Consider the following 23,007-nt stretch of genomic DNA (forward strand, 5'->3'; position numbering starts at 1 on the left):
ACCAATGCCTAGAGCCATCCCTGAAGTAAAGCATATAACAGCTACATATCTAATTTCTTTGTATTAAATATGCTGTAGTATACCGTGCATTTACAGCCCATGGAACTGCAGTACACATTCTGTTATTCAATTACACAGGTCATTCAAATTTACACTCATATCCCTCCATAGTTTTTTGTGGCATGGGAGGTGTGAAGTAGGCCCATTTTTTTAGTAAACACTGCCTCGCTAATTCAAGTTAACCATTAAGCTAAATATTTAAGAAAAACAAACGACACATTGCCCACCTGCCACAGGCAAGTCAAAAACGTGTGGAAAATTAGCAGGTCTCAACAAGAGCGCGGTATCTGATGCAGTCTGAACAGATAAGCTTTTGAGACCAAGCGCACTTTCTTTTTTGTAAACCACCGCTGAATATGGTCATTCAGGAAGCATCTTCTTCTTGAATAGCTTCTCTCAGAATAAGTGAATCCATTCCAGGCCGACATTCCTCGGCTGCTGTGTGCTAACAGTCAGCCACGCTTTCCTGCAAAACCTGCGCAGTTTTAAGCTCGCTGCTCCTTTGGGTCGCGTGGTCAGGCGGAGGTAAGTTGTCCGTGACGGCTGCGGTCCGGTTGCTACGTGAATTGGTCCACCGATGTTTAATTTTTTGTTTGTTCGGTTGCAGATGTGATGACGCAACGTATCGGCTGGCGGGCTAGATGCGAGTGCGTGGACCAAGTCGACCGAGTGGGTCTGAGGCGCATCGTTGAAATCGCAGTGCAAGAGCCGAATGCGTTTTGCAGCAAGACAGAGATCATGTAAGTGACTTAATGATCCTGATGCACAGAAATTGCACAGATAAGAAACGGTTTGGAACAAAGTATCCGAGTGTCACTGTTGATCGGTTAAATACTATCTCATTTTTTCCCCTACATTGCATTATTGGAAATGCCCGCTCGCAGAACTTACCATGAACTGGTGAATGATTTAACATCTATGATATCTTTAAGGACGATTTAGCGGGCCACGGGTATAACTGTTCAATTTTCCCATGATTGAGAGTTGCTGTAAATTGTCGGAATACGTTTCGTGACAGGTCCGGATTGACATCAGTCAGAAAACTAAACACCGAGAAATGATCACGAATTCACAGGGCTGCCGTTTTGCCACCTCAGTCTAGTTAAGACAGGCAAATGGTTATCGTGTGTGAAATCAATTTCCCTGCAAACTGAATACCACTAAGGTCTGGGAAGCAACGTCGCCAGACATGCAACTGCTTGCCACCAAGGTATGAAATCCACACCTGGCTTTTGTATAAATATTTACAAGACATTACTTTGTGGTTGCAGGAAAAAAAATGTTCAGTCTCACAAGTTTATTAAAGAGTGAGACAAACAGATTAATTAATTTTACTGCTATTTAGAACAGGGCTACTCAACACTGGTCCAGGAGGACCGTGTTAAGATGTTTCTCCAGCTGTTTTGAGGAACAGCAGCCAGTTGCAAAACAATGCAGCTTCTCACAGTGTTCGGTGTGTGTACCAAACACAGTGCTCAGCAATGTCCACCATGTACTTGTCATTCTGAGGCATACACAATGAAATAAAGGTGAACTGGGTTCAACACAGTTTTGACTACAAGTGTTGATTTTGACAGACCCCCCAATTCAAACACCTTGTATTTCTGTAAATGGTAAATGGACTGCATTTATATAGCGCTTTTATCCGAAGCACTTTACAATTGATGCCTCTCATTCGCCAGAGCAGTTAGGGGTCAGGGGTTAGGTGTCTTGCTCAAGGACACTTTGACACGCCCAGGGCGGGGTTTGAACCGGCAACCCTCCAACTGCCAGACAACCGGTCTTACCTCCTGAGCTATGTCGCCCCGTTATTATTACAGCTTATGACTCGCTTCAAACTGTTTGTGACCACAGAACCTCACCACTACATTAACTAAGGGGTCAAACATTACATTACATTACATTATAGGTTCTTAGCAGACGCTCTTATCCAGAGCGACTTACAACAAGTGCATTACAAAACTCAAACGTCCAGAGACATTTGTCTCTGATGGCATGGACAGAATTGCAGGCTGTTTGTGCGCAATGCTGAATGAACACTCACATTCTCTCTGAAACAGGGACGAAATCCAGTCTGTCTCTCTGGTGTTAATTTAATAAATCACATCACATCACATTACATTTATTTGGCAGATGCTTTTATCCAAAGCGACGTACAGTAAGTGCATACGAAAGGTCACTGGAACAACTACAAAACACAGGTCCGATAAGATACAATAGTCCAGTCCAGTTCACACAGTGAACATTACTCTGGCCTGACCTATGCTAAGTCAAACTAGGAGGCATGACTATATACACCATCAAGACAATGATACAGAGCATCGGACGGAGTGTAGCACAGTGGGTAAGGAACTGGGCTTGTAACCGAAAGGTCACAGGTTCGATTCCTGGGCAAGGACACTGCCGTTGTACCCTTGAGCAAGGTACTTAACCTGCATTGCTTCAGTATATATCCAGCTGTATAAATGGATACAATGTAAAATGCTATGTAAAAAGTCGTGTAAGTCACTCTGGATAAGAGCGTCTGCTAAATGCCTGTAATGTAATGTAATGATACACAAGGCACAATAATACAGGCTGTGTTTATCTGATGGCTACACCTGCTCTCATCTTCAGACTCACTCTGAAGCAGAACGGCGAGGTGTGTCTGAACCCAGACTCAGAACAGGGCCGAAACATCCAGGAATGCTGGAGGAGGTGAGCGGGGGGAAAACAAGCTGCTGACTTGCATTCAGAAGACTGATTTTCAGCAAAAAAGGATTATCTACAGCCTGGGTGGTATGACCTGACTATTGCACATTAATTAATTGCTACTTGGGATGTTGGCGATTTACGAATAGCTTATAGCTTTTTTTTTTTTTGCACTAATTGTAAGTTTCTCTGGATAAGGAGCATCATCTAAATGCCTAAAACATAACAATGTAAAATCAGTGAGTGATCTGACTTGGACTGTCCTGCTGCAGAGGACTTTGTGAAAAGAACAAATTAACACGTGCAAGGGAAGGCAGAGATGGTTTTTTTTTTTTTGGGAGCGGGGGGGGGGTGGTTATGGGGAAATATAGGATAGACAGATAGATATATTTAGCCTCAATGGAAGTTATTTATTGAATACAGCCACTGGCAACACAATTAACCCAACACAATTCTCATATCTAAATAATAAGCTGAATACATACATATGGAAATGTAACAACCTATTTATACAGGGACTTAGCAGAAAATAAATGCCAAGGAGACTATGCACTAGACTGTTCAAAATATTATATATAAAACTTGATTATAGCCTCAAATTAAAATAATTACTGCAACAGCTTGAAAAACGGTCACCCTCCCATTTCCTTCATTAACCAAAATTTCTACAATGTGGTCTGAAATATCAGCATCTATCAAAATTCTAAATGAATTATATAAATGGAATGAGTTAGCTAATTACCTAACATTAGCCCTTAGATAAACTGGAATGTCTACTTTCTGGGTCTTTAACAATGTTCACAGAATTTTGTACATTGTTGTTGCTGATACAGCATTAGATTTTATGGACATTGATTCCAGGCTTGGTGTTCAGTAGCAAGCACTGCCATCTAGTGGAAAAATAACAAAATACAAATCAAGCCCTAGTTATTATGAACTCCTCCCCTACTTAAACGTTCGATTTTAATCAATAAACATCCAGCCGTTAAAAGTACACTCGTAAGATTTCAATCTGACCGCCAGAGGGAGGCAGTAGAGAGGCCAGTTTAATCAGAGGGGAAATCAGTATCACCTCTTATTGCACCTGCTTACATAAAAATTTGACCATGTTCTGAAAAATCTCAAATATATATTCAGTATGTATATTTAAGGTCTAAGAATGAAAAATAAGCAGCGTTAACAGCAGTGGCTGATTCTAAAAATCAACAGCCTCAACACTGCTGGCCAGGCCAAATCAGACTTAAACTTTTGACTCTCTTGTTTTTCAGCCATGACATGGACCCAGCAAAAATAAAACCGTGCTTAAGGAGGAAGACGACAACCCCCTAAGCTCACCACACAAGCCAACACGAGAACACAGTAACAACTCAATACCCCATACAGCCCAATACCACAGACGTTAGGAAATATTTTTTTCCACACAGGGAGTGGTCAATGTGTGGAATAGCTTGACTGGACATGCAGTGGAGGCAGAAACACTGGGGGTATTCAAGGCCCGGCTTGATACAGTGTTAGATACTATTTAGCTTTTAGGTAAACTAAGCATTAAGTACAGTTTAGTGGTAGGAACAGACGAGCAGTGTTGGGCTGAATGGCCTGTTCCCATCTTACGTTATGTTATACCCCAGACATGTTACTGCTGCGCTTGTAATCGTGCATACGAGCTGACATTATACATTGCATGAGCATTCTTTTTTATGTACCTGAATTTTATACATTAAAGAGTAAAGGAAAAAAAATCAAAAGCGAAGATTCTCTGGATGCGTTGGTCGGCCTGCTTTATGTTCTTTTGCTGCTCGATGTCATACTGCCAATTTAAAGGGTCTAATAAACACCTCACCATCATTTAGACATCAGCCTTTACTCCACTGACTATACACACATGCCCAGGCGCTCTCGTCCGAATCTTGGGCCATTTCAAAATTACAGAGTGAAGCCCTGACGACATGCAGGTAGAAAACCATTTTCTACAATTGCTGCCATTCCTCATATTTAAGTGGTGCAGACAGGCATGGACACACAGGAAGACAAAAGGCACTTATTTGCCATTGTTAATGGCAGTTCTAATAATGATAGTGTACAGTAGACACACATGCACACACACACACAGATAAAGACCTCAATTAGGTATTGTTAATATCTCCCTCTCTCTCTCAACAGTGGTTGTAGTTTGTATGTAATCACACAGCATATGTGCTTTACTGTTATTCTAGGTGGGGAAACAGTATACAGTGTTTTTTTCTAATACATTTTAAGCTTGAAAATACCCATATAAATGGAAGCAGTGACATGGCTTCCATGATGTCTTGTTAGGCCAATGCAAGGCAGTGTCCCACCAATCAACGTGCCACACATGCTTATTTAATAACCAGCATTCTACAAAATGCTACGTGCATACAGCATTGTGAGAAAGAATTTTTCCAAATCCTTCGGCTCACTGAAGCTACTCATTTAAAAGCATTCCTGCCTCCATAACAAATTATTATGGTCACGTGGAAGCGTTGAGAGCATATTTCACATAAAAGCCGGCAATGTTACATTATGAAACATGAGAACGGGCTGTCTATCTTAACCGTTCCAGTATACACAGTAATGGACGACTACCCTCTATCTACACAAAGGGCGTCAAATAACGGTGCTCCACACGTTTAACAAAATTTCGCTGTGGCTCCCGATTAATTACTGGATACCAGCAGCGGGAGCCCGTCGCTGAAGGCGTGATTAAATTGACCAGGGAGACGCATTTTATGAAACAGTTTTAAATTGTTAATTATGCTAGACGGCTTATAAGCACCGGCTCCTACTGATAAGCCTTTAAAAAGATAACGATTCCAAGGAGTTACCGACATGTATTGCACATGGCAAGGGAATTTAACGGTACTGTACACACACACGCGCGCGCGCGCGTTACTAACATCAACATTATTTCAAGTAACTGGCTGTGAAGAGCTCAAATGTTCAGTGGTTAAGTGTAAATATTTCCTGTTCCATTTGGACTATACCTGGGCTGCCCGACTATGTTTCAGGAGATCTACAGTCCTATAGGTTTTCACTCACATAACCATAACTAAGCACACCTCATTCAACAGCTAGCGATCTTGTTGAACTGCAGAATCTGCAGGTGTCAAATTAGGGTTGAAATGAAAACCTACAGGACGGCAGATCTCCGTGAAAAAGCTTAGACATCCCTGGTCTAGATACATTAAGAGTAAAGTGAAAGGTAAGTGCTGTGCTTCGGGGTGTAGTACTCCAAGGATTCCTATCAATTATACAATATTCTGCCGACTTAAAAGGTTTGCGGTATTTTGACATACATAAGTGTATCATGAAAATAGATCAAAAGCAAAATACTTCCATCAAACAACGCACAGTTATGATTTTTACAAACAGGTACCGCTGCAAGTCTTGCAATGTTTTTTTTTTTTTTTTTTTTTGCCAATCTGGATATTTCTGTGTTTCCAATTTAACCCGGCAATTGTACACTTCGCACTGCTTGCTTCCGTAAACGCGGAAGACAAAGAACGAGAGGGAGAATAGCGACAAATCAATTTAGCATCTCGTATCATTTAAGAAATTAGAAAACCACCCTTGCCCGATTGCCCCGATAGCGGATTTGCCAGTTGGCAAGGCATGTTTTTCCAACAGGTAAAGCGTCCTTTTTCACCACTTAAAGATTATCCGGTCAACTCACGCTAAAGTCCAGAAGGCCACCGCGTATACAATAATCTATGAATTTCAAAAGTCATCTCGCGCAGTTTTAACGATTCGGGCAATTTAACTCCAGTCGTATTGTAGGTAAATTAGTGTGCCGACTATTAATGCATATTTCCTTACCATTTCCCTTCGTACAAAATGAGCGCTTCCTCTTTCTTCCGTCCAACACAACTTCCTCTTGCAGTCTTTTCTCAAGTTTTCTTGTCTTCTATTCTGCATACCACTTGCTTGACCCTGCTTGTCCTGGACGACACCTCTACTGAAACACCATTCTTGCGGACACGTTTACTGACAGAGGTATCATCCAATAAGATTTCGGAAAAATGAAAGAAAGCCAATCCACGCTGACGAGGGCGGGAGAAAGTGCGACTTGTGGGAAAGACAGAAGCGCTGAGGTAGTATCCCAAGGTGTTCGTGATTACTAAATTAGACGTTCTTCACGTCTGTGCGCAGGCCGATAGCCCTGGTGTAATCGTTGTTTGCCGCTTATTCCAACATGTATAGTCATAACGCTGAAATATGAATAATTCCGAATTCTAAAGTACAGTTTGAAGCTGTGTTTGAACCAATAAACACTTTTTGAAAAATAAATGAATAAATGAGATAAACATGAATACTTCGCTTTGAGTATTTGTTCTCTTTAACACCGTCAAATGACTTAAAACTCAAGTTGAACATATAAAATATTAGGGGTTATTGCAGAATATCATATTCTTTAAGCTTGTAGCCTGTAAAATAATTAAATCTTGCTGCATCCTGTTGTGACATGAAACTCTGGAAATACCATCTAGGAAAGTGTCTGTGGACAAAGCGTTGATAATATTTTCTGAGGAAGTTGATTTTTTTCAGAAGCCAGGACACTTCCTCAACAGGAAACGTTGCTCTGCTTTAAAGGAAATGATTATGATGAAGTGAATTCCAAAAAAGGAAAACAACTTCTCAGCGTGTGGAAACTGGCACACAAAAAGAAGAAGAAAAAAAGAGATTGGGAATCCATGGTGTTCCACCGTGTGGTGCAAAATAAACAGTCTGTAGGCGTTTTCAGTCTATGTCACGTGGCTCGTAGGTATTGTGAAATGAATCATACGTCCGTTACCTCACGGATTTGATTATTTTTTAATGATAATGACAGAGACCCGCCGAGGGCAGAAGATGTTTCCTCTGATTTCTTTCACCCCAGTTCCCTCATACAGAGAGATGTGTCCGGTGCCTGTGTCTACTCAGATGAAGCCATTCAGCACAGAACAATGACAATTAATGGTTATCAGGCTTTCTTTCATCAACTCCAATTAAACAAAGAGCTCTTTGGCCCAACAGTACAGACTATGCTCTGGACTATCATTCCCTCTCAGTCCTGCAGGTCTTTTTTTTATCATGCTATTCTCCACACCAGGCCGTAACAAGCAAACATGGTGATACATTAACGAAATAAATGAGCCTAATTTTCGCATAGACCTACGTAACTTATGTGTTTACGTCCTTGTATCTGAAGGTTAGAGCAGTGGAGCATGTCAACCAAGGCCAGGCTGAACAGGAGACCAAGGCCCTCGGGGGATTTTTGTGAGTGTTAAGTGTTACAGTATTGGAGTAACTGCCTAGCCAACAGTGTGGTTAGACACGGATTGATGAATGGCTATTTCTTCATCCTCTTGATGTTCAGTCTTTGGCCTGGATGATCCAAGGCAGCCTAAGGAGATCTCTTGAAGCAGAAGACCCAGATAAAGATAAAGATGTGATCATGTGCGTGCTTGTGTGTGTGTGTGTGTGTGTGGGCATGTTTTACTATCTTTGTGAGAACCAAATGTCCCCACAAGGATAGAAAGATGAGGAAAACTACGCAAGGTGGGGACTTTTTGCTGGTCCCCACAAGTTCAAGAGGATGTTTTAGGGTTAGGACTTAGGGTTAGAATTAGGTTAAGGTTAGGGTTAAGGTTAGGCATGTAGTGGTTGGGGTTAGGGTTAGGGTTAGGGTTAGAGGTTACGGAATGAATGTAAGTCAATGGGAAGTCCTCACAAGTATAGCAATACAAACGTGTGTGTGTGTGCTTGTGTGCGTGTGTGTGTGTGTGTGTGCATGATGCATGCATCTGTGAGGAGTGGCTATTTTGCCATGGCCAGTTTTAATCGCACCATTGGACGTTCAGCCAATGATGGCATTTGCTCAAGTAGGAATTCTGTTCTGGACTATGTGGTGTGTCACTGTATGAGTGGCCAGCAGTCTGCTTTACTACGTCACCCGAAAATAAATTCTAAAACCTGAGACACTGACATTAAAGATGACTGAGAATGCATCATCTCTCAGTCTTTCTGTTTTTGACAGACTACTTACAGTGTGCACTCCCTTTCTCTGCTTCAGGCTGGTCTGGAAACCTCAGAATAAGACACGGGGGGGTGAAACCTTTCATCCGCGCATTTAGACTTTCATTTCAGTCGCCTTTGCGGTCGTTAATAATAAATGCGCGCGTCTGTTCGTCCCGCATTTCGCTGAGTGGCTGCCCTACTCCAGAGGCTGTGTTCTGCCTCGGTCTAGTTCTCATACCTCTGGGTGTGCATGTCTGTGTTCAGAAAACTGTCACTGACAGAAAAAGCACACTGATCCCCTTTCAGTCCCATATGAAATGAGGATTAAAAAAACACTTCTGGAATATTCCAGTTGAGAACCCTTTTTAAAGGACAGTTTATATTAGGTGACTGGTGCAGCCAGTCCCTCAATACTTAATAACCCCAGTGGCAGCCATACTGGAACTCACCAAATATGAAAAGTGCGTTTATACACATTTTAGCTGGTCTAAGTATCAGTTGTATTAGCTTTTTTTCACTGTACTACCCGGCGGACACGGTGGCATAGTGGTTAGCACTGTCGCCTCTCACCTGTTCGAATCTCGGCTTGGGGCCTTTCTGTGGCCCCAAGTTTGCATGAGTTTGCATGTTCTCCCCGTGTTCGCGTGGGTTTACTCTGGGTACCCCGGTTTCCTCCCAAACTCAAAGACGTGCATGTTAGGTGCGCTCCTGCAGGTGCCCTTGACCAAAGGCACTTGCCTCAGAACTGGAGTTGGTCCCTGGGTGCAGCACAAGAGAGGCAGCTGCCCACTGCTCCTAGGTAACTAAGGATGGGTCAAATGCAGAGGACAAATTACCTCACAGGGTTCAATAAAGTATATCTTCTTCTTAACTCTTCAGTTTAATGCTTTTTTAAAAAAAATCTGGCCGATAATTTTTTGAATAAACTTTCTTCGCATACCTTTTTAAAATACTGTTTACTTTATCCATATGGACCCAGATCGGCCATAAAGTTCCTGCACTGAAGCCTGGCTGGTTTGGACAATGGAGAAGTTTCCATGGTGACACGGAACCATTCGGACGCACTCAGTGTGTACGCGAGAGCAGAGCTGCAGGAATAAGAGCTGGTCTTGGTCTCAAGGCCACGGTTGTGTTTGACTGAGAATGATCTGTGTTCTAATTAGAGCACACAGCTGCTGTTCAGCTTTCATCCCAGCAGTCCGTGTGCTGTGGTTTTGCTTACACGCTCAACAAAGTTTAAAAATTGAAAAGCATGCAACTTGAATTCAGCTCATCAGTCAAAAGTGTTATGGTTGTCGTGGGGGGGCCAGAGAAACCACATTTTGCATTCGTGCCAAGTTAATGCAATGCATCCATCTGTTTCGAAACTAATTGTACACCCAGTACATTAACAATCTGTGCATGTTTTTTGAATCAAGAGAAAATCTGTTATGAATGCTTAAAAAGACTGTAAAATAATTGCTCATTACACTGTCCAACTGTATTATACCTCTTGAGATAGAGAAAGATGTAATGATATTTGGTATATTTTATAGGCAAGCCTGGGCTGATTTAATTGGGACCAGCATTCAATATTATCAGATCATACGCTTGACAGTCTTCTACAAACCAACTTGCAAAACATATGTTTTTCCAGCATAGAATTTTATAGTCATATTTTTTGGCTGGAAGAAATAATAATAATAATAATAATACATTTAAAAAATAACAATAAGACCTACTCTGATTGGCCCCAAATAATAAAAATAGCAAATTGTGTGCCTATGTTACTGCAGGGCTAGGCCCCCTAATTACCTTCAGAAACATATTCAGATGCTGTGTATGTTTGAAGTGCTAATTCTTTCACAAAGTGAAAGCTTAGTAATGTAATGAAAGCTCAAACAGCTGGAAATGCAGTATTTTTTTTTTGCATTTAAGATGAAGACCATTGTTTGGTCTTGAGAACTTGGTAGGATATGGCTCTTTTACTGAAATGTGCATGTAGAAATACAAAGTTAAAAACACTAAATTTTGGACAGTTTGATCTCAATCTCAAATGGGATTTACAGCCATTCTGTTCTTGGTATTGAATCAGACCTGCAACATTATCAGTCGTATTCTACCAAATCAATTTGTTCTGCTACTTTACTCTCTCCCAAACACATGCACACAAACAAAATCATTTCAAAAGAGTTTTCCCCATGTAAAGTTTTATTTGGAATTAATAATTATATCTCAGTGTTTGCAAACTTGAAGCACATATTCCATAAATGCATGTGTGAGGAGGACTGATTAACAGGAAGCATCAGAGCACATGGTGTATTGTCATGTGTACTGATTCAAAAAGAAATTTGAATACAAATATGTATTTCTTTCCCTCATAATTGTATCACTTCAAAGCAAGCAGATGTTACATAATTGCTTATTATAGCAATAATTACAGCCTAAACAAGGGTATATTATTGTGTGGCACTTTTATGATTGCTGACAAGACACATTGGACGATGACTGTCCCAGATTTGTCAGGAGGCCACCTCTGACCAATCAGAAGAGAGAAGTGCATTGTACGAAGAGAAAAACAACGCAATCAAAGTGTCACCTCGAGCGGTTCATCAGTAGTGGAGTCTGTGGCTCTAGCTGTGATTAGATGAAAGTGATTCTTGTGTCGCCCCCTGGTGGCGGTGTTACACCAAAAAAATTGCGACAGTCAGATTCTGTGACCATAGTGGGTGTTGAGAGCAATTTCACCTAATTCACGGCCGGGTCACATATTTTGATAGCAGTGTGGCCATAACTGGTGGCCATAACTTGTGTATTGAGCCCTGTGAAAATTGCTTTAGTGAGACTTCACCTGGCTATATTTGGTCAATCTCTCAGTCTTTTTTTTCCATAGTTCAGACCAAGTCACATGCTACTCTAGGGTCACAGAATTTGACGGGTTATGGAGTGCGACGGCAGTTCTCACGGTCTGATCATCGGCGCTTTGTCTGAGGTCGTCTCCTCGTGCTCCGCGTCCTGGTATTCCTGCATTTTAGTCTCAGTCTCGCTTCCGACGGCGTACTTGTCGTTAAAACAGACGCGTCTCTTGTCGCGCTTGCCGGAGGGAACCTCCGACGCTTCCGCGGCCGGTTGGGCCTCCGGCGTCGCCTGGGCGCCGTCCCTCGAAGCCCGCTTGTCGCCCGCGCCGGGGAAGTAGGACAGCGCCGAGGTCCGGTTGCCGGCGGCGATGCGGAAGAAGGAGTACGTCTGCTCGGCCTCCCCGCCGTCGCTGGCGACGGTGGTCACCGTGGACGCGTCTTCGTAGCGGCCGGCCGCGCCGGCGGGCTCCTTGGCCGATGACCCGTTCTGCTTTTTGCTCAGGAGGAAGTAGGCGAAGCCCGTGACCAGGAGCATGGTGCCTGCAAATCATTTCATAACATCATAAAATAGAATACATTTTATTTATATAGTCCCTTTCGAGCAGAGAGCGCAGAGTGCTTTCCAAAGCAGATAAAAGTAAGGCGTAAAATGACGACACGGGGGGTAGGCTACAATAAAAGCAGAATACAAGGGAAGAACGAACGGCAAATAAAATAGCAACATAGAGTGTAGAAGAATAGAAGGCAATATGAAAACACAAAGAATAAAACAAAGAACTAAGCACAGCAAAAGTAAAACATGATAACAAAACAAAGTAAAAGAACAGTAGCATTAAGACCCTACAATTAAAAAGGAAAAGGCATTACATTACATTACAGACATTTGGCAGACGCTCTTATCCAGAGCGACGTACAACAAAGTTTATGACCAAAACCAGGAACAAGTGTGTTGAAAACCCTAGAGGGAAGTACAGTTCCAAGTGCAGGGAACGACCACGTAGTTTAACTTGGACCCTGTAGGTTAATCTAGGCACAGAAAATAGCCATCAGTCATTACAGTAGGCGGTTTTGTTTAAAAAAATAAAAAATAAAAAACAATAAAAGGGTTTTTAGGCTAGTTTTAAAAGCAGAGACTATATCAGCAGACCTAATATTGTGTGGAAGGCTGTTCCAGAGCCTAGGGGCCATTACATTGGGTAATGGCCCCTAGGCTCTTACAGGTAGTGAACAAAAAAAAAAAGGAAACACCAATATCTGTTACATCCAGTCTACCCCTACATTATACCAGCCTGGCCGGTGGAGGATGGGTCCCCCTCTGTAGCCAGGTTCCTCCCAAGATTGCTTATAATCGGGGAGTTTTTCTCTCGCCATCATTTCAGGGGTTTTTGTTTTGTCTTTTTTTCACCCTTTTTAATGTGCTCTGCTGTTTGGGGGCACAGTCCTGGTTTTTGCTCTTTTCTGCTACTTTGCAAAGCATCTTTGTGACAGTTTTCTGTAAAAAGCAGCATACATATAAAACTGTGGAACATCACACCAGTCTTCCCAGAGAAAGTCTCATTAACTCAGGTTGAGCTGATGGCAGCCGAAAAACACTGTCTCCGCCATTGTTCCAGAACATCCCATAAGTCCTTATGGGGTTCAGAAATGCCCTTATTTGGGGTTCAGTACCTGGGATAACGGCGTGCCACAGCAGGACGGGGTGCAGGAAGCACACCACGGACATCAGGGTGTAGTAGAGAAACTTCTGGAAGCCTCCCAGGGTGGCCAACTTCTTCCACAAGACGAACACTTTCCACTTGGGAGGGCACCTACAGAGGGAGGGAAACAGAGGTGCTGCTCACTGCACCCCCGGAAACGCAGGCCAGACCTGGGTCAAATATCAACTGCAAACACTTCAGCGAATTTGGTTCACCAAACAAACACGCAACTGAACCTGTGTTTAGCAGTTGTCTACGACCATGAAATGCACTTTTTGTACGTCGCTTTGGATAAAAGCGTCTGCCAAATAAATGTAATGTAATAACAAAAATTATACAATCACATAAGACAATATATATTTTTTGTTCTGATAAATTATTAGACTGTGTTAGATGCCAGTGAAATCTACACATTTTACTGGCATCTAAAGCATCAAAGGCGGGAATGATCTACATTATGAAATGCTGCCCCCTGTTGGATATTTATGGGATTTGATCATGAATTCAAGGTAAGCGTTCTCAGAGTACATTTTCTCAGTAGCTATTTAATTACAGTTGTTCTGCTGAGCTCACCACGGATCTTCAGTTCATTTTATGGGGATGATATTACATGATAATAACTGACATGTGGCCATGAAGAAATACCCCTATAAATCCATAGTAGTCATACCATATATGGAAAATTACTTAATGGGATTCCATCCAAAAATCATAATTATGTTCATATATATATATATATATATATATGTGTGTGTGTGTGTGTGTGTGCAGGCATGCGTGTGTCAGAATAACTGATGTGACCTGTATCTCATGTTTCAAAAATATGTTTCATCCATATGTTTCATGCATATGACAAATTGAGATAATATAATTGCGACATAATAGAGTTTGTGAAATTAGTTATCTTTTGTATTGGAAAATACTGCAGACTAATGACAAATCAGTTATTTTCTCTACATTCCTATACTCATGAACACAATATTTATGACACTGGGATGGTGCTCTGTACAATTTATTTGTTGTGAACCAAAGATTTGCACATGAATACCAGCATATTAATTCATTTGTTTTCGTCTGGAGTTCCTCCTTAACACTCTGAAGTGATTCAACTTCCTGATGACTCACTGGCGCCACCGACGCCAATGAGGTCAGAGAGGGAACAGCGATCCTGTGGCTCTGCACTAGACTCCGCTGCTATAAATCACCCAGACATGCAGCAAATTGCACTTATTCATCTTACAAAGGCATCTGTGAGTGGAGGCATACACTGAGATATAAGCTGACCCAATACTGCTGTGTTTAAAATGTGCAAAAGGTTCATCGGATGCATCCGATACTGTCCATGGCTCCTAGGGCTGGGCGATATGGACAAAATCAAATATCAGGATATTTTTGACCAAATACCTCAATATCGATATTGTGATGATATTGTGGGGATGACTATTGGTACTTTCACAAAATTGCACAATGAGATTTTTGATAAATAATCATCAGTAATGCCTATGTAATAACTAAGTGGGTAAAGGCAAAGAATAGAACAGCTAGAACAGTCAGGTAAGTTCAGAAAATTACATCACTTTACCATAACGCTGCCTTTAAAACCAGGAAAAGACAACACTTATGCCATATCACGATATTACGATATACAAAATCCCAGACAATATGTATAATATAGACATATTGCCCAGCCCTAATGGCTCCTACCCCCCAATCAAGCATGTCAGCCTCAAAGACCATTTCAGCCCAAAGGACACAGCAGAACATATTCTCGGTTCGTTTAAGGCACTTTGCACGTTTTTGGTTCTTTTGCTGAGGATGATGTGCACATGAAAGTTCTGCCTTCGTGTGGTGTACTTGGGTGGCACAGTGGTACCAAGCTTTCTGTGTGGAGTTTGCATGTTCTCCCCGTGTCTGTGTGGGTTTCCTCCAGGTACTCCCACAGCCCAAAGACATGCAGGTTAGGCTAATTGGAGACTCTAAATTGCTCAAAGGTGTGACTGTGTGAACGAATGGTGTGTGTGCCCTGTGGTGGACTGGTGACTGGTTCAGGGTGTATTCCTGCCTCTCACCCAATGCATGCTGGGATAGGCCCCAGACTCCCATCACCCTAAGCAGTTCAGAAAATGGACGTGTGGATGTTGCGTACTTACGGCAGACACCACATCAGCAAGATGTCAGTGAAGAAGGACAGCTCAAACACCAGCATCCCAGCCGAGGAGACACTACAGACGGGACGCACAGAAAGATTTATTTCAGACGAGCAATTGCTCTGGCTCTCCTCTGATGTCACATCGTAGTTTCTGTAACTTTTTCATGCCTGGCCGGGTTAACGGAGCGTTAGCCAACCCAGCACGAATGGATCATCCTACTGAGGTGGGTCAGAACCGGTCCTCAAAATTGTTCTGACCCAAACTCAAACACAGACTGTGGAATACTCACAGGAGATAAACAGCCAGGCTGTGGAATACTCACAAGAGATAAACAGCTAGGCTGTGGAATACTCACAGGAGATAAACGGCCAGGCTGTGGAATACTCACAGGAGATAAACGGCCAGGCTGTGGAATACTCACAGGAGATAAACAGCTAGGCTGTGGAACTCTCCCTGCCTCAGTGTCTCCACCCCAACTGCACACATCACTGTGGGGGGTGGGGGGGGGGGGGGGAGAAAGAGAGAGAGACAATTTAGAACCTGTAACTTTCTGGTTTAGTTTGACTAAAGAGATTTGTGGGAATCTCTGAAGATAGCAATATATAATTTTAGCAAGAATATATATTTGAGTCACATTGTTCTGTTCGCTAGACACACTGTGAACACATCACCAGGAGCGGGAACAGATCACGCTGAAAAACTGCAACAGCTGAAAAGGATCAGACAAGCCGCTGCCTATTTAAACCACCAGGTGGCAGGGTTTGCACATAACTGTACCGAAGCGCTGTAGTTCAGTCTCAACTGTAAATCACACTTCAAGAGAATGCCGCTATTGCGAACGTGTTGGATATCAAAATGTTTTCAAATAATAATGCAAATGAAATAGTGGTTCACCTAAACAATATAAGAAATGCAGAAAGGCAATTACAGATGTGATATTATTTTGGTGTACAAACAATAGCCTATAAGCAGAAAGGTTTGTAAATAAATGGTTGTATTATTTAAATCATATTAAACTGTTGATATGCTGAATAGTACGCCTGGTGATTTCTGTACAGCAAACACAATACACCTTTTTTTATTCCACTAAGGGACATAAATAGGGCCAATACAAATACAGGTAAATGCACTAAAATTAAGAATAAAATTTATCTGTAAAGGACCAAACGTATAAACAAATTACACGAGATTAATATAGTGTAAGCATAAGCAGTTAACGCGAGATGTAAGGTCTTAGAGGGCGGCATGTTTTCCACATAAAACCAGTCCAGCAACACGTTAAACATATCTGAGAAGTTTATTTTTACAGTACGTAGAAACGGAATGCACAAGCGGCGAGGTTAAGATGGTATTTGCTCGCGCCAATCCAGTCGATTAAACAAATTCCAAAGTAAATAATCAAGCTATTCAGCGGTTGCCAGTTCCGCATCCAAGAATGTAAATATATATATATATACCACGTCGTCATCAGTCTCTCTCTAACGAATATTAAACAGCTGACATGATGTAGGCTATTTGTTTCGGAGCTAATTATTACACGCAAAACGCGCAACAGTAGCTACATGCAGTCATTAGCCTACTTCCATACATGGGGCGAATTGTTCGACCATTTATCGACCCGTGCGTTAAACGATGCCCTTACTAATATATTCAGACCATTGCGTGAAATAAATTACTTTATCTCTTCATTCCATAATCGTTTTGCATAATCCTTCATCACATGAAAGGCTGTTTTAGCCAGACAGCTCTCCTTATTTAATTGCTCTACCGGGTGGTGTCTTGACCGATGGCCTGTACTGACGGCCCTATTTTCTTCTATATGTTTCGCTCGCGGAAGTTCTGGGGAATGGACGGGATACGGGAAACATCTCCTCTGTGCAGAATTATCCGGACGGAAGATAAGCAGCGGGGAGCAATCTGTCGGTGAAGAGAGCGACTGAAGAAATCATTCCGCCGTACAATTCACACGGAGAGCTTTCCCCCTTTGACCGTCCCGCCTTTAAGCGGCACTGTTGCGAGTTCACTTTGCGTTTAGGGGGTCGCCATGGTAATCTTGGTAGGCTAAAAGGGTTCGTGATATATTACAGCTAAGGTAGAAATCTCAGGTGGCTCATAAAAAGCACAGTTTTTATGCCCGAGCTCTACGGTCTTTTCTGACCTTCAAATTTATTATATGGGATTCAGTTTACATATGTGTGCATATTTCTTTTTCACTGCGTTCTCGCGGGAGACTATACGCAGGACCTAAGTCATCTTAAAAAAAAGTCCAGACAGGTTAGCCTAGCTTAATTGCGCATGCACTCGCATGTTGGTTTATTGGCAAATGCCCCTGGAACCGATTTTAGGACTAACGGCTCTGCATAATTGAGATTCTTTCATTTATAGTGTACCAAAATTAAATCTCTGATCATTGCAGACATTTATACCATGGAGGTGTAAGGAGTCCATACCTGCCGCTGTTGAAACGCCAAGTATCCTGCAAGCACACTCCACCACCATCCAAACAGCCGAAGTCCCCATCCTCCAATTAAAACCTTCTTCCCTTTAATAACAGCTTTCACTTCCCTGAAGTCTTTACTTGCTATTGTAACATAATCCCATTATAAGGCAAAGGGGGGGGAAAAACAAAATTGTTTTCCGAACCGCGGACCTCTGCATTTCTTTCAGAATAATAAATGGCACCCGTTTCTACCTTCACCCAGCGCGAGAAGGACCCCCACCCCTCAGCGCGGGAGGTGAGCTCTCCGCAGTTAATCAGCCTTCGCCCTGTGCGGATGGCGAAACGCTGGACACAAAATGCGACAACTCTCGCCCAGTTCTCCTCGCTTTCCAGGTCAGCTGCACGCTGAAGGTGAACGGAAGACAATAACGTACTTTTTTTAGAGGGCCCTTCATAAATGTGGGTTAATGATATACTTGACAAGAAGACCGCGATTATTAAGTGGCTATTACGGGAACGCCGAAACGACCTTGCCGCGAGGATCAAGGCAATAACGCCCTCGTGCAGGACTAAAAGGCCACCACATATTTCCCAGATTAACTGTTTAGAGGCTGTCGAGATCAGCGCTGTGGCAAAAAAAAAAAAAAAAATCTAAGCACACACTAGCATCATTCTCATTCACTGGTTAGGGAACTGTCTGCAACCGGCACAGATCAGCTGGAGATCGAGTGGCTCCAGTGATCTTCTGGTGATACGGTCATTTAAACAAAGTACGCATCGCAAGGTCAATCATATTTAGTAGCACGTTTAAAAACTGTAACTGTTGGCATGTAAGCTCCCCCCCCCCCCCCTTAATTAAATGATTAATGGTGGTTGGCATCGGTCTGTGGCACGTGGTTTTAATAAAAAACCGACCCCGACAATTGACAGATGTTTACCAAAACGCGAGGCGAGCGCAGCACCAGAGGCAATCTCCACGAGCCCATTCGTATCGGTGTCAGAGGTCACGCGGATTGGTTCACTCTTGGTCAAAATGGATTATGATGGATTAATAGCACACATGGCTGCAGCCTCCTTCGGCGTCTCAGATTACTATTCTGAGAGAAAGCAGCGACATTTTCTACCATGCTTTTATTGCAGTTTCACGTTACAACTAAAAAACACAGCAACATAAAGTTAATTATGACTCTTCTGTAAGGAAGAAAAAAAAAAGTTTGGCTAGAAAACGGGCTGCTTAATAAGCTGTAGCAAGGACCACTGACTTGGCTCCTTTTTCAAATACTTTCACCCAGAAAAAAAAAGGTATAACAAAAGTAAAGTTCATCCAAAGCTGCAATTCCCTTGTTAAACTGAAAGGTCGATTTGTACAGAGGACGATCCTGGGAACCTTGAAAACAAGTTTAGGAGTTTATAGTCAGTTCACCATAGCTTCACTAAGAGTCCGGTCCACGGGGTGAACGTTTCCCCGACCACATGATAAATGTACAACTATGAAAATGCACATGGGGTCCACAGTATCCTTCACTAAGCAATAAATACATCATGTTTATCTCATACAATACACTTTACACTACTTAAGGGAGGAGCGATCATCCAAAGCACTTTATCAAGCTCTTATCTAAAAACATTCACATCATATATTTTGTATATATTTGTATTCAGGTTTCATCGGCGGACAAAAAAAAACGTTGCATATGCGGGGAAACTTCATGACGAACAAAGGCCTATTGATCGATGGAAAATACAGCCTTCCAAAGCCGCTGGACTTCCCCGGAGAGCTATGAAGACAAACTGTAAATTACAGTAAGCCTGCTTTACAGCGCACTACCGGCGAAAACAGAGAACCGTGGCAATATAGCTTTTATACGCAGGCTGACACTTGTTGAGAAAAATGCTAATCCCACCGCATTCGACAAAGATTCCTTTGTTTCCTCCCGGGTCCACCCGTTTCCAGATTAGTGACCTTGTTATTTGTGGTGTGTGTCAGCGTTTCGCGTCGCTGTATGCCAGTTACCGATGAACACAGACACAAACACAGCACCCCTCTAACACACCATGACCGGCTAATGCAGTAATTCACTCAATTCAGGACCAGAAACCTGACCTCGTACAGAGCAACAAATTTATTTATTTATTTATTTATTTATTTATTTATTTGTTTGTTTGTTTGTTTGTTTGTTTGTTTGTGTATTATGTATTGATGTAGCTGAATGTTTACGGATCCCTGCACATGCACTGTACTGTATATATTTATCAGATTTACACAGATCTTTGTCATTTATAGAGCTGAATGTCAGGATAAGCACCCCAGTGCAACGGCAACGTCCCGTCCGAAAACTGAACGTGCCACCACTGAGCACAAGCACACGACCTTAACCCGCGTAGCCTACCACACCGCCATCCCCCAAACTACTGAAGGATCAATTCAGTTCTTAAAAGCGACACTGTACACCAGAGGCACAGAACAAAAGCCACACAGCTCACCACGGCAGCAGGCATAAAATGGCTCATCGGCGCAGAACCAGCTGAAACTAGCGAGGCTTTCGCCAGCAGCTACTACGGCCTTTCGCAATATTAATTAGCTGACATCATCAACACGGCTACAAAGACAGAACCAGGAACTCTTTTTTTTTTTTTGCACAAGGAAAACACATAAACATATAAACATGTATAAACAGACAGACACAACAGCAGCTACATACTGATTATGCAGGTTAGGGGAGGAAAAAGATCAAAAGGGCTTACAGTACACCTAGTACTAATCAATCAAACAAAACAATAAACAACAATGACGACAAAAGAAAGAACAAAAACAAAACAAACACTTGCTGCATGGTCGTGCGCATTACAGCTACAAATCTGCACTCTTGCTGCTGAGTCCAGCTCACAGCATGAGGCCTCTGTAATTAATTCTAACCGAACCGCAATGAGGAGAATGCAACCTCCTCTCCTACATAAAGTGTGGCCTTAGGATGTTCGGGTGCTGTGCTAGATTAGTTCTTGCAGGACCATTTGTCAGTTGCAAGTAGCCTTAAAACACATGCGTGCATTCTTCACATTTGACACTCACTACCAACAAATGATCTGATATGAACTGGCAAACAGATTGCTTTGTGACTGAAGCATGCTGTTTGAAGCACCAGGGTCAAAAAATAAGAGAGGAAAAAACCCAGAAGAGATGGTTCATTTTATTACATATACTTGAAAATATATAACCACCTAAGGCCAGCCAAATAAATGCAATAATTCTGTCTGCCAGTTGACCAAAGGACAGCCAGTAGGCCTTTTCTTACAGTGTTGTCCTTCCACACTGAGTTTTTGGGTGTTTTTTTGTAAATTAACTTCTTGGTTCTCACTGCCACATAACATTAAACAAACACATTCAAATATAAAATAATAGCTACTTCTGCCAAAACCACTTTATAAATGGACCGAATCAGGCCAATTGTAACTGAAGTAAATCCAAAGTCAGCTCTTTACAATAGGCCTATGCATCAGCTTCTTCATAAAATTTGGGGATCTCATTTTTACAAACAGAAATCTTTCTTACAACATTACTGTACTTCAAAGAACCTAGAAACAACCCTGCTGAAATTTTAACCCATATCATTTATATTAATTAATTCACCAACAGTGCTTACATTTTTTAAATCTCAGTGAGGCCAACTATCTGAGACTGTTACAAAGTATAGTGCTGTTTGAAGGCATTGTAGAAATGCTGTGACTGTAACGTAGGCCCAGTCGATGCAATGTGAAAAATGCCCCATATTACCATAATGTTGCTGGAGCATTTTTCCTTATATGTAAAAAGCCCAGGGTTAAATTATTTTAATAGCAAAAGATTAAGGGGAAAGATTAATGCTCTCTCCGCATTCTTATCGTTCGGTCAATGCACTCTCAATGGAAAAATAGCTGGGGTTTAAAACGTCATTTGAATTGAAATTCTGCGGAACACATTCCACGTGCAGTTCGCGAGACCACCCACTTCCTGCCTCGATTGGAGCTTGGTTTCTGGGGCAACTAAACACAGTTGGGGAAAAAAGTACTGTACCTCCAATAACAAACATCGCGCGGGCCCCACAATAAACACTTATTTACCCTCTCCTGTCGTAGGCGATATTACCATAGCACGGTTGTGAAATGAACGGTTTGTTCAAACAAGTGAAATGCCTCGCTGTCTATCTCAAACTAGCCACATGAGACACACATGCACAGATAATTTGTGAATGTTGGACTCGTGAGAACATGCTTGCTGGTGTATATTTTCACTGTCCGTTATAAACGCTGTCTCTTTCCCCTTGTTTCAACGGTGCATTCCATTGGCTTGTTTATCTTCCGTATCTGCTTCACACTTCTGCTGATTTTCTTCTTCTTCATATTTACATGCAGCGTTGACTGCTTTCTGGCGGCTCGTAGCCTACATACTGGCTTCGGACTTCGCTCAGTCGGTTTTTATCCGTCAAGTGTTCACATTGTTTACTTTTGACTTGTCTTAATATATGTGGGCCTCGATCCGCTGCCGCGTGGGAGTGTAGCTGGCTAGGGAACGCTGCGTTGTCACGCCGACTTAAATCATACACCTTGGTCAGACAGGTCCTAAATCCGAAGAGAACCCATCAGATTTGTGGAAATGTGTTGATCTTCCTGTCCAACACTGGCGGATAGTTTACTCTCTGCGATAGGGTAAATTTGCCAGAACCGGACAGAGAATGGAATTCTAAGTCCGACAGGCCTGACGTCGTTCATGCTTCAGCTACGACATGCACTGAATTCTGCTGGGTGTCTCATTTCGAGAGACAATTTACAGAGAGGTTAAAACACGCGATCTTCACAATTAAGAGTGATGGATTTCGTACAATATCGGTCTTGATGGTGTCAAATCACCTTATGCTAACGTGCAGAGATACAAAAGTGTTTGGAGTCACAGTTTACAGCCTCATTTTAATTATAGCCTATCCACGATATGGATTTCACCTGAGGATCCAATACAAAAAGGAAACTGTAGTTCAATTTTAATATAAATTGTATATACATATATCTATACATGGTAAATGTTCATTCAGAAGAAAATGTATAAAGCTCATACGACTTTAGTCATGCTATTTCATAAGCTGTTC

General features: G+C 42.1%; 2 protein-coding genes and 1 long non-coding RNA gene across 3 annotated transcripts in view; 1 reads left to right on the forward strand and 2 right to left on the reverse strand.

Moving 5' to 3' along the window:
- The window catches only part of rassf4a (Ras association domain family member 4a), a 40,133-nt gene extending 33,213 nt beyond the window's left edge, over nucleotides 1-6,920 (reverse strand). The window contains exon 1 of the mRNA XM_035400771.1: nucleotides 6,586-6,920. The gene's annotated coding sequence lies outside the window, so the exon portion shown is untranslated. The remainder of the gene's footprint in view (nucleotides 1-6,585) is intronic.
- LOC118218240 lies at nucleotides 446-4,035 on the forward strand. The gene is made up of 4 exons (XR_004763387.1): nucleotides 446-585; nucleotides 668-800; nucleotides 2,677-2,757; nucleotides 4,020-4,035. It is a non-coding gene; the product is annotated as an uncharacterized LOC118218240 (long non-coding RNA).
- Nucleotides 6,921-10,935: 4,015 nt separating the features above from the next.
- tmem72 (transmembrane protein 72) lies at nucleotides 10,936-18,366 on the reverse strand. Its single transcript, XM_035399785.1, has 5 exons — nucleotides 17,901-18,366; nucleotides 15,872-15,938; nucleotides 15,451-15,522; nucleotides 13,272-13,411; nucleotides 10,936-12,143 (listed from the first exon to the last, which is right to left on the reverse strand). The coding sequence occupies exons 1-5, from the start codon at nucleotides 17,968-17,970 to the stop codon at nucleotides 11,707-11,709; spliced, it is 786 nt and encodes a 261-aa protein (XP_035255676.1). The 5' UTR covers nucleotides 17,971-18,366; the 3' UTR covers nucleotides 10,936-11,706.
- Between the last annotated feature and the right edge of the window lie 4,641 nt (nucleotides 18,367-23,007).

Source organism: Anguilla anguilla, chromosome 18 (genome assembly GCF_013347855.1).
Source record: "Anguilla anguilla isolate fAngAng1 chromosome 18, fAngAng1.pri, whole genome shotgun sequence".
Lineage (NCBI taxonomy): Eukaryota > Metazoa > Chordata > Actinopteri > Anguilliformes > Anguillidae > Anguilla > Anguilla anguilla.